The 13,901-nt window shown below is 49.0% G+C and overlaps 1 protein-coding gene across 1 annotated transcript in view; it reads left to right on the top strand.

The window, feature by feature from the left end:
• Nucleotides 1–64: 64 nt before the first annotated feature.
• The window catches only part of LOC308146615 (neuron navigator 3-like), a gene marked incomplete at its 5' end in the record, with an annotated part of 79,596 nt that continues 65,759 nt past the window's right edge, over nt 65–13,901 (top strand). The window contains 2 exon segments of the mRNA XM_080518518.1: nt 65–218; nt 221–315. Coding sequence (XP_080374644.1) covers nt 65–218; nt 221–315 — 249 coding nt within the window.

Here is a 13,901-nt window from a genome sequence, read left to right as displayed (position 1 = left end):
CCGTGTTGACATACTTCCTGCCGGGGTGTGTGAGGGGGGGTGGTGGGGGGGAAGGGGGTGCAGCATGCCGGTGGTCGGCGTAGCCTCCAAGCTCCGGCAGCCCTCGGCGGTGGCCACCAAGCCGGGTGCACACGGCGCTCCCCATCCCCAGCGCGTGAGGGCCGCCGCCGCCGCCTCGCAGGGCTACGCGGCGCTGGCAGCAGGGCTCCGGGCCGGCGAGGGCCCCCGGGGCTCTCCTGTCACCTGTCAATCAAAGCCGAGTACCAGCCGGAGGGGAAGAGCCGGGTCCAGACGGAGGAGAGCAAGATCTGCAAGGTCAGTGGGAACGGAGACGGTCCACAGGTGTCGGGATGGACCCCCCCGCCCGGGTACCCCCCTGGTACCCCCCCCCCCCCCCTCCCGGCAGGTGACCCTCTGAGGGCCACTGCATGAGTCACGTACCGAGGTCGCTGGCTTTTCATCACCGAATGAGGGAAACTAGATGAGTAATGTTTCCTCATCCTGCTGCCCGGTTACCGTGTGTGTGTGTGTGTGTGTGTGTGTGTGTGTGTGTGTGTGTGTGGTGTGTGTGTGTGTGTGTGTGTGTGTGTGTGTGTGTGTGTGTGTGTGTGTGTGTGTGTGTGTGTGTGTGTGTGTTGTGTGTGTGTGTGTGTGTGTGTGTGTGTGTGTGTGTGTGTGGAAAAACACAGCTGATTCACTTTGTGCATTAGTAAAACCAGATTCCCGCCCGGAGATTGAAGCGTCTCCTCGTTCTGCCGGACGTCTTTTTCCCGTCGACTCGCCGTCACGATACAGTTTGGGTTTTTTTTTGTTAATCAGTCGACGCGTCGACGACGGCGAACTCTTCGCTTCGTGCAGAAATGTGTGTGTGGCGGCGGCGGAGCTCCGTCCTGGACAGGAAGCAGCTTTCAAAAGTCCCCGCCAAAGTTTCCCCGCAGCTCCTCGCCGTCGGAGCAGAAACTGAAGCTTTCCTGTTGAGCCAGTCCAGCACCTTCCTCTTCCTCCTCCTCCTCCTCCTCTTCCTCCTCCTCCTCTTCCACACTTCTATCCTCTGCTACCAGACCATCTGACCTCGGCTGATTTGGAGACATCAAAGAGTGTCGGCGCTCCGCCGCCTTTAAAATCCTCCCGCCGTGTCCGAGACCCGAGTCTCAGAGTGTCGTTAGCCTGTCGCTGAACCGGATCACCGGGACTCGGGTCTCTGGTCCGATCCGGTCTCTGGCCCGATCCGGTCTCTGGCCTGATCCGGTCCTCTGGCCCGATCCGGTCTCTGGCCCGATCCGGTCTCTCGTGACTTCCTCCTCCTCCACCGAGGCTTTGATGTCAATAGGGTTTGACGTCAATAGCGATCACCTCTGACTGGACTGTTGCATTGTGGGTACTTTGCTGATCCGCTCGGTTGCAAATTTTCAAAAACGGTTTTCTGAGGTGGAAACGCTCCAAACTCATCTCTGTGGAACTTTTTGAAAAACAGCCCGTCTCTATGGAAACGGGGGGGGGGGGAGCGAGGGGTTTGTTCTGCGACCCTTCGGGTGAAAAACGCTGAACTTTGTTTGCGCTGCCGCTTTTTTGGAAAAGACTCCGAATCGGTCGCCATGGAAACGGGGGAAGACGTCGTCATGAATCAGAAATACTTTGCTAATCCCCCGAGGGGAAACTGGAACTTCTTAACTCCGTATTGAACGGGAGAGAACGTAGAATCGCGACGGCAGACCCAACTATAATATTCGCGGCATTCGTTATGAAGACGACCCACGGCGCCCCCTGGTGGCCTGGTGGCGTTGTTTTCAGCGTTCCTACCGTCTCCGTGGGAACGGGCGTGTTTTTAAAGACGCTTCCATCTAGTGTGAAGCAGGTCTTGTTTTCTGGACCCTGATCAGAGCAGCAGCTACACCACCCCCACCCCCCACCCCCCCCCCCCCACCCCCACCCCCACCTCCTGCCTGTCCCGGCCTGCCACCGCGGGACAGGAATGGGAGGTATGGAAGGGGGGTAATTAGTCCGTCTAATTGTGTTTTGTTGTCCCTTAAAAGCTTTTTTCTCTGGGGGCGTCCAACCAGAGAAGGTTGAGTCTTTAACAGTCTCACATTGTCACCAAGAGAGAATCAAGTCTTTAATGCAGCTGCAAGAAGCACCAGCGTGTTTTTCATTCACTCTCTAGAGAGATTATAAAAAAAAAAAAAAAAAAAGCCCCTGAGTCAGCATTAAACAGGCAGCAAGGCGCAGCTCCTTCATCGCCCGCTAACTGCAGAAAACCAGGAGAGAACGGGGGATTTTTCCCAGACGGCCAGACGGTCTGCGTTTTGCCGAGCGTGCAGTATCTGACCCTCCGCCGTATGGATCCCCGGCGCCGGTTCCGCTCGGCTCACTGCGCCTCTGGACGAGGAGCGTCCTCGGGCTGCGCCCGCAAGTCCGTGCTGAGTGGGGTTTCGTTAACGTCCGCGGAGATACTGACAAACTGTCGCATTTAGAAAATGGTGCGGATTAACGTCGTCCCGTCAGTCGTCGGCCGCCGCCGCCGCCCCGGCGTCTGCAGGAAATAAACTGCTGTTGTTCTGGTAACGCCACAATATGTTCGTTATTGGTTGTCAGGAGCTCGTAGCTCGTAGCTCGTAGCTTGTAGCTCATACCTTGTAGCTTATAGCTTGTGGCTTGTCGCTTGTAGTTTGTAGCTTGTAGCTCGTAGCTTGTAGCTCATAGCTTGTAGCTTGTAGCTCATAGCTTGTAGCTCGTAGCTCGTAGCTTGTAGCTCGTAGCTCGTAGGTTTGGTTTCGGAAAAAAAACATTAAGAACAGCACCCCCCTGTGGCCTGCCATGCTAACTACCGTGACTTCAGGATGACTGAGCGTATATAGCGGAATATAAGCCACACCCAGCAAAATTTTTAAAGAAAAAAAAAAAGGAAGGTCGGAGTTACATGATGCACCTGAACGCATCACTCAGGCAAGAAGCTCGTTAACCAGTAAGAAGCCATAAAATCCATTCTGGCCTCTGCTGGACTACCTGTGACAATAACCCACCCCCCCAACCCCCCAACCCCCCGATCCCGATCCTCTATTCTATTCTGTCTTCAGACCTGTTGTTAACAAGTAATACCTGTTTTAGAGACGGATTGAGACAAACAAGCTGCCCTCCAGTGATCAAAGTGATCAAAGTGATCGCCCTCCGAGCCGCACAGTGGAAAAACACCCAGGATGCAGCAGCTCCAGTGCAGAACTGTGGTCTTCAGGGACGCTTCGCTGGTTGCAGCAGGTTGGACTGAATCTGACGTGGAGGTTTTGGTCGTTTCCTCTGCAGGGAAGAAAGAACTTTTTACTTTGGATGTAAACGTTGTTTTTGGCACTATGAGGTGGGGGGGGGGGGGGGGGGGGGGGGGGTGTTAGATGGGACGTCCAGTCCTGGGTGGTCCAGCTGAGCTCTGAGCTCCATATCTGGAAGACGTGAGGGTGTGAACCAGCAGCGAGGCCAGATTCTACATTAGCGATTCTACATTAGCATCGTCTCTCGTCTCTCGTCTCTCGGGTTCCAGTCCAGGCGGGAGGGGAAAAACATGGCGGCGGCTCCCGGAGGTCGAGGCGTCCCGGGAGCCGCCGCCGCCAGGAGACGCTGGGATCAGGCCTGGAAATGTCAGCTCGTCCTGACGAGTGTCTGCAGCCCGGCGGCGCTTTGATCTTCAGGACGTCTCTGCAACGTTTCCTCGTGACCTTCTGCTAGAAAAACAGATTTGAGACAATATTTATCCTTTCCCTCTTCCTCCTCCTCCTCCTCCTCCTCCTCCTCCTCTCTGCCTCTCCATGTTTAAATGTTGAGTGTTAGCATAGCGGCGGGTGTTTACAGAGCCCGCCGCTCCTCCTCCTGCAGCGAGGAAACCAAGGCAGCGCTTTCTGCCGACTCGGCGAAAAACGCCGAAGAGTCCCGAGTCATAGTTCACAGATATGAACTGACTGGGCTGCTAGGAACCGGCTCCGCCCCCACCCCACCCCCCCCCCCCTCCCCCGCACACCCCCGGGACGCCGGCAGACCTTCCTGAGGCTCCGAGCTCGTGTCCTGCTTTCATCTATTTGATCTATTAATCTAGTTAATCTGGCGGATTAATTAACTGAAGAAAAGTCACGTTTGCCGCTCCTCTCGTGGCTCCGGCCTTGTTTTGTGATCGGCGTTTGAGAAAGTGTAACTAGACACACACACACACACACACACACACACACACACACACACACACACACACACACACACACACACACATACACACACACACACACACACACACTGGCTCCAGGCCGTGCGCTAGTTCAAAGGTAGCTCTGCTAAATGAGGACGTTTTACTTGTTTGTTGTTTTTGATGCCATAAAAGAAGAAAGCCGAGCATGTGTTTGACCCCCCCCCCCCCCTCCTCCTCCACCCCCCCCCCCCCTGCATGTTTTGTGTTATGTACATCACACACATCAGGAGCCATTAAGCTCATGAGAGCAGATGTTGCCGTTAAAAAGTTGCTGCGTTGTCGTCGTGCGTCGTTCCTTCGTCCAGTGATTAAAGTGTTTCCAGGGACTTTGTTGTTGTTGTTGTTGTTGTTGGATGTGACAGGAAGTGACGACTTAACTCTTCGTGTGCCGCCTGGCTGCCGAACACGCCGGTACCGCCGTCACCTCTGACTGGACTGTTGCATCGTGGGTACTTTGCTGATCCGCGCAGTGCAAGTTTTCGAAAACGGTTTTCTGAGGTGAAAACGCTCCAGATTCGTCTCTGTGGAACTTTTTGAAAAACACCCCGTCTCTATGGAAACGGGGGGGGGGGGAGCTTTTTATGAAAAGCTGCAACTGCGCCTGCACTACCTGAGCTCTACCTGCTCACCTGAACCCTACCTGCTCACCTGAGCTCTACCTGTTCACCTGAACCCTACCTGAGCTCTAGCTGCTCACCTGAACCCTACCTGCTCACCTGAACCCTACCTGCTCACCTGAGCTCTACCTGCTCACCTGAACCCTACCTGCTCACCTGAACCCTACCTGAGCTCTACCTGCTCACCTGAACCCTACTTGCTCACCTGAGCTCTACCTGCTCCCCAGAACCCTACCTGTTCACCTGAACCCTACCTGCTCCCCTGAACCCTACCTGCTCACCTGAACCCTACCTGCTCACCTGAGCTCTACCTGCTCACCTGAACCCTACCTGCTCACCTGAACCCTACCTGAGCTCTACCTGCTCACCTGAACCCTACTTGCTCACCTGAGCTCTACCTGCTCCCCAGAACCCTACCTGTTCACCTGAACCCTACCTGCTCCCCTGAACCCTACCTGCTCACCTGAACCCTACTTGCTCACCTGAGCTCTACCTGCTCCCCTGAACCCTACCTGTTCACCTGAACCCTACCTGAGCTCTACCTGCTCACCTGAACCCTACCTGTTCACCTGAACCATACCTGAGCTCTACCTGCTGACCTGCGCCCTACCTGAGCCCTACCTGCTCTGACTCACCTGTCCAGGTGTTTCCAGTGCAGCAGACCGTCTCCACCTTCCTCGTCCGTCTCTCTTCAGCCGTCTTTCAGTGCCTCTCTCTTTCCTTCAGCACACTTTCTTCTCCTCCGCACGTGTTTTCCACTCCGTCTCTCTGCTCTTTCTCATTCCCAGAATTCCTCCTCACACTTTTCCTTCTTCTCTCATTCCTCATTCCTCCCCTCCAACCCACTGACTGCTATTTTCCTCTGACCTTTCGCCCCACGTGTCTCTGTCATATCCTCTTTTTTCCCCCCCATCATCTTTTCCTTCATCCCCCCCCTCTCTCTCTCTCTCTCCCTCTCTCTCTCCCTCTCTCTCGCTCTCTCTCTCCCTCCCTCTGTGATGGCTTTAATGAGAAAAGCAGCGGGGGGGGGGGGGGGGGGGGGGTTAGCACACCTGGCCCAGTTCTGTCTCCTCAGCTGTCACAGATAACCTTTCCCTGCCGTTGAACGAATACGTCACACTCTTCCTCTGCTCCCCTCTTCCAACCATGACTCTGCAAAAAAAAACAAAAAAAAAAAACATCTGGAAAAAGGCACAGAGCCTCGTGTCCAAATGCACCGGGAGCCAGTATGCTAATGCATGAACCACAATGTGTGTGTGTGTGTGTGTGTGTGTGTGTGTGTGTGTGTGTGTGTGTGTGTGTGTGTGTGTGTGTGTGTGTGTGTGTGTGTGTGTGTGTGTGTGTGTGTGCGTGCGTGCGTGCGTGCGTGCGTGCGTGCGTGCGTGCGGGGAGAGTGATGGTTGATGTTATGAGTCAGGTCTGTGGTGTTGACTCATGGCGTGAGCAGTAGTAGAAGTAGAGCAGTAGCAGTAGAAGCAGCAGTAGATCAGTAGCAGTAGCAGTAGAAGCAGCAGTAGATCAGCAGCTGTAGAAGTAACAGTAGCAGTAGAAGCAGCAGTAGCAGTAGAGCAGTAGCAGTAGAAGCAGCAGTAGCAGTAGAAGCAGCAGTAACAGTAGAAGCAGTAGTAGCAGTAGTAGCAGTAGAAGCAGTAGAAGCAGCAGTAGCAGTAGAAACAGCAGTAGCAGCAGTAGAAGCAGCAGTAGCAGTAGAAGCAGTAGTAGATCAGCAGCAGTAGAAGCAGCAGTAGCAGTAGAAGAAGCAGTGACAGTAGAAGCAGTAGAAGCAGCAGTAGCAGTAGAAGAAGCAGCAGTAGCAGTAGAAGCAGTAGTAGATCAGCAGCAGTAGAAGCAGCAGTAGCAGTAGAAGAAGCAGTGACAGTAGAAGCAGTAGAAGCAGCAGTTGCAGTAGAAGAAGCAGCAGTAGCAGTAGAAGCAGTAGTAGATCAGCAGCAGTAGAAGTAACAGCAGTTACAGTAGAAGCAGTAGAAGCAGCAGTAGCAGTAGAAGCAGTAGAAGCAGTAGTAGATCACCAGCAGTAGAAGCAGCAGTAGCAGTAGAAGCAGTAGAAGCAGTAGTAGATCAGCAGCAGTAGAAGCAGCAGTAGCAGTAGAAGCAGTAGAAGCAGTAGTAGATCAGCAGCAGTAGAAGCAGCAGTAGCAGTAGAAGCAGTAGTAGATCAGCAGCAGTAGAAGCAGCAGTAGCAGTAGAAGCAGTAGTAGATCACCAGCAGTAGAAGCAGCAGTAGCAGTAGAAGCAGTAGTAGATCAGCAGCAGTAGAAGCAGCAGTAGCAGTAGAGCAGTAGTAGTAGGAAAGTAGGAAAAGAAGGTTTTGTTTTCCTATGCGTGTATTTATTTATTTATTGTTCTGTTTGTTTGCATGTATTTGACCAACTTTTCACAAAAATGTACTCAGATTTCCTGAAGTGTCGTCATCAAGGATCAATCATTAGATTCTGAAACCTTAACGATGAAACGCTAAAACAAAATCCCACAAAACTGAAAACAAACTTTCCCATACAAAGTGGATGAAAGGCTCCTCGTGGAGGAGATCAAAGGAGATCAGCACCTGTTACCATGGAGACACTCGAATTGCATGCAAGTCTTCAGGGATGATTTGTCTTCGTCCAAGGACGGTCCCATTGACTACTGAGGGCGATTGGGTCAAAGGTCAAAGGTCGTGAAAAGGTCACAAAGGTTTAACGTGGTGACTGATGTCAAATTTTTTTATTTACGCTCACAAAGTTCTTTATCAGAATGATTTTACACTCCTGGCTTACAAGAGAAGCACAATTAAAACTTGTTAAAAAAAAACCTGGTCAGGATTTCTAGCAGAACAAAGTTTAAAAACTGGGGGACCAAAACTCCACAGACCTACTTCAAAGCAGCTAACATGTAATGAAAAGTTGACATAAGATGTAGATTTAGTTTGTAAATAAAAACCCGAGGCTGTGAAGGTTCAGCAGTTTCCGTCCGTCACGTCAGGATTCCATCAGCAAAACTCCTGTTTTCTTTGTGTCGCGACTCAAAATCCCCAAATAAGTTAGCGTTTTCGGTTTCACTCGTCCCGTCTAATAGCTAGCTCGCTCACTTTCTTGGACGTTTTATTTCCAGGACGTGAAGCACGTCAGCAAATACTCATCTTGTGGTTTTGGAAAGTTTTTTTTTGTTTTTTTTTTACGAGTCTTTGGGAGAAGCCGCTGCCAAGAAGAAGCTAAATGAAAGCACAGAGGCCGTCTGGGACGCTCGGTCTGTCATCACGCAACGACTCGTCCTCCCTCGCCGGCAAAATACCTCCTTTAAAACTACAACTGCCCCGCAAATACTCACCAATACTTTGAGTATTTTTCTAGTTTGACGCGACCTGCAGGACACCGGATATGAAGCAGTTTCCTTCTCTTACTACAGGCCAGAGCGTCGCGTTAAAGAGAAATATACACTTAAAAATATGAAGGTAAGGTCTGTATTTTTTAAGCTTTACAATTAAAAGCAGGTTCAGGATGAATGGTTGAGAAATACAGCAATATATTAATATATTGTTCAACTGTCCAGAGCTTTGAAGTAAAATGTAAGAGAATAACTCTTAAGTCAACATGACACTATAAAAGAGATAAAAACATTACAAATTAACTCTGCATTAACATAAAATACTAGAAAAGAGATTAAAAAACGCACTGCAAAAGACATAAAAAACTACAAATTAACACTTCATTGACATAAAATGCGAGAAAAGAGATTTAAAAAAGCACTGCAAAAGAGATAAAAAATTACAAATGAACACTGCATTAACATAAAATGCTACAACAGGGATAAAAAAAAACCTATAAATTAACACTGCAGTAACATAAAATACTACAACAGACATAAAAAAAACTACAAATTAATACTTCATTAACATAAAATACTACAAAAGAGATTAAAAAAAAAAACTACAAATTAACACTGCATTAACATAAAATACTAGAAAAGAGATTAAAAAACGCACTGCAAAAGACATAAAAAACTACAAATTAACACTTCATTGACATAAAATGCGAGAAAAGAGATTTAAAAAAGCACTGCAAAAGAGATAAAAAATTACAAATGAACACTGCATTAACATAAAATGCTACAACAGGGATAAAAAAAAAAACTATAAATTAACACTGCAGTAACATAAAATACTACAACAGACATAAAAAAAACTACAAATTAATACTTTATTAACATAAAATACTACAAAAGAGATTTAAAAAAAAAACTACAAATTAACACTGCATTAACATAAAATACTACAAAAGATTAAAAAAAAATACATGACAAAATTCAGAAAGCCCTGCTTCGGGTGGAGGAAACCCTGATTCATAAAATCCTACCACAATAAAATATTAAATCTCGGAAACCGACTGACAAATCGAGAGACGAATGAAGGATTCCTCCCCCTTGTTGACCGTGTTCACGTCCTCCGTCCCTCGTCCTCCGTCCCTCGTCCTGTCAGTACTGTCAGTACTTATACTCTGTGTTTTACTACAAAGCCACCGACGGGTGGAGGCGGAGGAAAGATGAAATATCAATTTAAGCAGTGGAGAGTCGGCTGTTGTCCAGCTACATCGCTGTGTGAAACACTGAGCGTCTCCATGGCAACAGACGCCGACCTCCTTTGATCTCCTCTCTCATCCGCTTTGTATGGGACGTTTTCTTTGATCTCCTCTCTCATCCTCTTTGTGTGGGACGTTTTCTTTGATCTCCTCTCTCATCCGCTTTGTGTGGGACATTTTCTTTGATCTCCTCTCTCATCCTCTTTGTATGGGACGTTTTCTCACAGTTTCTTGGGGGAATTTCTTCGGAAGCGTTTCGCCGTTAACGTCACAAAATGTCTTGAATTGATCCCTGAAGATTTTATCCAGTTTGGTCAAGTAGTTTTTATTTGTTTTGTTAGTTTTTTTTTTCAAAAAGAAGTTAACAGCACCCACTAGTAGCTGTCCTAAAAACTGCAGAAAAATGATGTGTTTTCACTTTAAAACCTTGTCGTGCAAAGCGGGCCTCAGGCTGCAGATTGAAACAGACGGTTACAGGAAGCGAGTGTGTTTTTCACTCCAGAGTTGGAACGAAGCCAGAAATCATTCCGACCGTTCGCCTTCGAGTGAAGCTGTGAAATTTCACATTACTCCTTCTTTTTTTTTTTAACTCTTCCTCTGAAGCCCCCGTGTGTTTCCACATCCCAGGAAACCTCAATCACCTGAGACTGCAGGAAGCGTAGACTTTATATACTCTACGCTACCAATTACAACGCTTTACTGTACATGTTTGCAATCAAAGCCACCTCGTATGCCTTTCATGTACTTTCATGTCTGCACACTTTGACCCGCTGCGGAGGAGCTGGAGCGACAGGAATGTGGGCCTGGTTCTCCCGGGTCCGGGTTCCAGAGCAGCGCCGGGTGTTGAGAGCTCCGCCTCTCACACTTTGACGGCGCCGTTGTTTACTCTTTCTGCCACTTCAGCCCCGTTTGGGAGGCTTCCTGCGCCTGCGGAGCTTTTTACAGCTTACTGCGCTAAACGCTAACTTGTGTGTGCGTGTATGTGTGTGTGTGTGTGTGTGTGTGTGTGTGTGTGTGTGTTTATAATGACGGCAGGTCACACACTCGATCACAGCTTTCGTCCTGTGTAAACTCTACAGGTCTCTGTGTACGTTACTGATTGTCGTGTCGATCCGGCGGAGCTTTTTAAAACTATATGCGTTTTTGTTCTTGTCCAGAAATAAAAGAATTAGAGACGAGAGGCGTCAAACATCGAGACGCTCCAGTCCGGTTTGTAAACAAATGTCTTCAGAGTAGCTTCTAGTTCTATAGGTCTATGGCCCTGCTCCTCCTGCTGCTAGCATCAGTAGCTTCTTGTTCTATAGGTCTATGACCCTCCTCCGTCAGTAGCTTCTAGTTCCATAGGTCTATGGCCCTGCTCTTCCTGCTGCTAGGGTCAGTAGCTTCTAGTTCTATAGGTCTATGGCCCTGCTCCTCCTGCTGCTAGCGTCAGTAGCTTCTAGTTCTATAGGTCTATGGCCCTGCTCCTCCTGCTGCTAGCGTCATAACTTCTAGTTCTATAGGTCTATGGCCCTGCTCCTCCTGCTGCTAGCGTCAGTAGCTTCTAGTTCTATAGGTCTATGGCCCTTCTCCCCCTGCTGCTAGCGTCAGTAGCTTCTAGTTCTGTAGGTCTATGGCCCTGCTCCCCCTGCTGTTAGCGTCAGTAGCTTCTAGTTCTATAGGTCTATGGCCCTGCTCCTCCTGCTGCTAGCGTCATAACTTCTAGTTCTATAGGTCTATGGCCCTGCTCCTCCTGCTGCTAGCGTCAGTAGCTTCTAGTTCTATAGGTCTATGGCCCTTCTCCCCCTGCTGCTAGCGTCAGTAGCTTCTAGTTCTGTAGGTCTATGGCCCTGCTCCTCCTGCTGTTAGCGTCAGTAGCTTCTAGCTCTATAGGTCTATCGCCGTCTTCACGAGCCGGGGTTTTATAATTTGTGAGATTATTGCCGTTCATGTTCGACGGGATTCATCCAGGCAGCGAGGAGACGCAGACCGCAGCCCACTCTTATTTTGAAGGGCTCATACAGATGCGGTGGTGATAGTTTTGTCAGATTTCACAGCGGGACTGTGGAGTCGACTTCAGATTCGCCACTTTGTAACTATTTTCAACGAGAATGTGATTCGTCCTCAATGGAACTTAATAGAAAGTTCATTCTAGTCGTTTCAATAGAAGCAGACGCTCCTCCGGCCGGCGTCGCCATAGCAACCAAACACTCCAGGAGTTTTTGTTTTTTTTTCTTGGATAAAAATGTAGAATTGAGCTTGTTTTCCTCGGCTGTTTGGTGGTTTGATATTTGCTCACCAGCTCAGCGTCTCATCAGGATAATAGCAGCTTCTAACTTTACGGCTGTTTAATGTCGTGCCCCCCCCCCCCCCCCTCCCCCCCCCCATCATATCTTCCTCCCTCATCCACTCTAATGAAAAACAAAGAGCTTTTTCTCGGCCGCTCTTTTTTACCCTCCAGTTCTTTGATGTTCAGACTCTATTCTGTCAGGCAGCGTTTTTAAAAACGACTTGTTTTATTGTTTTAAACACTCTTTCTTCTTCTTCTTCTTCTTCTTCTTCTTCTTCTTCTTCTTCTCCTTCTCCTTCTCCTTCTCCTTCTCCTCCTCCTCCTCCTCCTCCTCCTCCTCCTCCTCCTTCTTCTTCTTCTTCTTCTTCTTCTTCTTCTTCTTCTTCTTCTTCTTCTTCTTCTTCTCCTTCTCCTTCTCCTTCTCCTTCTCCTTCTCCTCCTCCTCCTCCTCCTCCTCCTCCTTCTCCTTCTTCTTCTTCTTCTTCTTCTTCTTCTTCTTCTTGGCCAAACGAAGCTTCTCCAGACGTTTTTCATTTATACTGCAACAGCGAGGACGTAGACATTCGTACGGATAGACGACTTGTTGTATTGTTATTACGGTGACTGTCAAAATAAAACTACCAAGTTGGATTGTTATTACAGTGACTGTCAAAATAAAAGTACCAAGTTGGATTGTTATTACAGTGACTGTCAAAATAAAAGTACCAAGTTGGATTGTTATTACAGTGACTGTCAAAATAAAACTACCAAGTTGGATTGTTATTACAGTGACTGTCAAAATAAAACTACCAAGTTGGATTGTTATTATGGTGACTGTCAAAATAAAACTACCAAGTTGGATTGTTAATACGGTGACTGTCGAAATAAAACTACCAAGTTGGATTGTTATTAAAGTTCACAAGCCAGGAGGGACCGTCGGCAGGAGTTGCTGTGTTGCAACTGTTCCATCAACATTCAGAGAGTTTCTCACAAGGAGGAGGAGGAAGAGGAGGAGGAGGAAGATGCTCTAGGGAGCGGCGGCAGTTCATGAGAAAGGAAATGCGAGGAAAAGAAAAGCAGGCATAGATCCAGACGTCAGATCAGCGATTCTCTTCCTCTTTTCTCTTGATATATAATCACAATAACATTAAAAATCTAAACTTTGAAGTTTTTCTTTGTCTATTTTAACAAAAAAAAGAAAACCCAAAGAATTACGACTGAAAACGACGAGATTCTCAACCTGGAGCTAATTTTAATGAATCTTTTGGTGTAAAACTCCTTGAAATCGAAAGATTTTAAAATTCTTTCAGATCAAAGAGCAGAAAGAAGTTTTTGATCTTTGGGAGAATGAATAAGAGTCGGAATCTACTCATACATTTCTACGTGCTCCGTCTTCGGACTGAGTCACAGCGCCCCCTAGAGGCCCGGCAGGTGTACTACATCACGTCACCAAGCGGATGTTGAGCGAAGACGCTCTGCAGAGTCCTTTTGGAAGGAAAAAAAAAAAAAAACGGGAAGTGTCTTGGCTCCTCCTCTTTCCGGGGTTACCGCGGCGACGGGCCCCACTAATCCACCGGCAAGCTCTCCAGCTCCGGATCCAGTCTGTGGGGGGGCCGGCTGGCGGCGGAGGTCCTAATGAGGGCCGATCGGAGACACCGGGTCTCGGCGCTTATCGTCGCCGGAGCAAAGTGGATTAGCCAAACAGCGTCGTTAGCGGCGATGGAACACGATACGGCGGGCGAATGACGCGTGACCAACGAGCTTAGCCTCGTCTGCTTTGTGTTCCCCACGAGGAGGAGGAGGAGGAGGAGGAGGAGGAGGAGGAGGAGGAGGAGGAGGAGGAGGAGGAGGAGGAGGAGGAGGAGGAGGAGGAGGAGGAGGAGGAGGAGGAGGAGGAGGATCCTGGCTGGACGAAGCTGCGACTGCAGACACGGCCACCGGGTGGTGACGGTCGTCAGGTTCAGTCGACGAACTGATTTGCTTTGATTGGAAACCTTCTGCTCAGACGAGTTTCCTTCAAAGTGTCGGCGCTGCAGCTGGACGTGTCTCGGTCCAGTGAGTAATGAAGTCGAGGTAATGGTTTTTCACTCCCGCAGACGCAGCTGCTTGTGATTCGCCGCAGGTTCGCAGTACTGGAGTACTGGAGTACTGGAGGACTCCACCACGTACTGAACACTGACTGTCGCCTCGCCGCCGCCCGCAAGATCAAAGTTTAGATAAAAGGATCCGTTGCTCTTCGT

Source organism: Blennius ocellaris, assembly GCF_963422515.1.
Source record: "Blennius ocellaris genome assembly, chromosome: 22".
NCBI lineage: Eukaryota > Metazoa > Chordata > Actinopteri > Blenniiformes > Blenniidae > Blennius > Blennius ocellaris.
The sequence above is the reverse complement of the archived record's forward strand: the minus strand, read 5'-3'. Positions and strand labels throughout refer to the sequence as shown.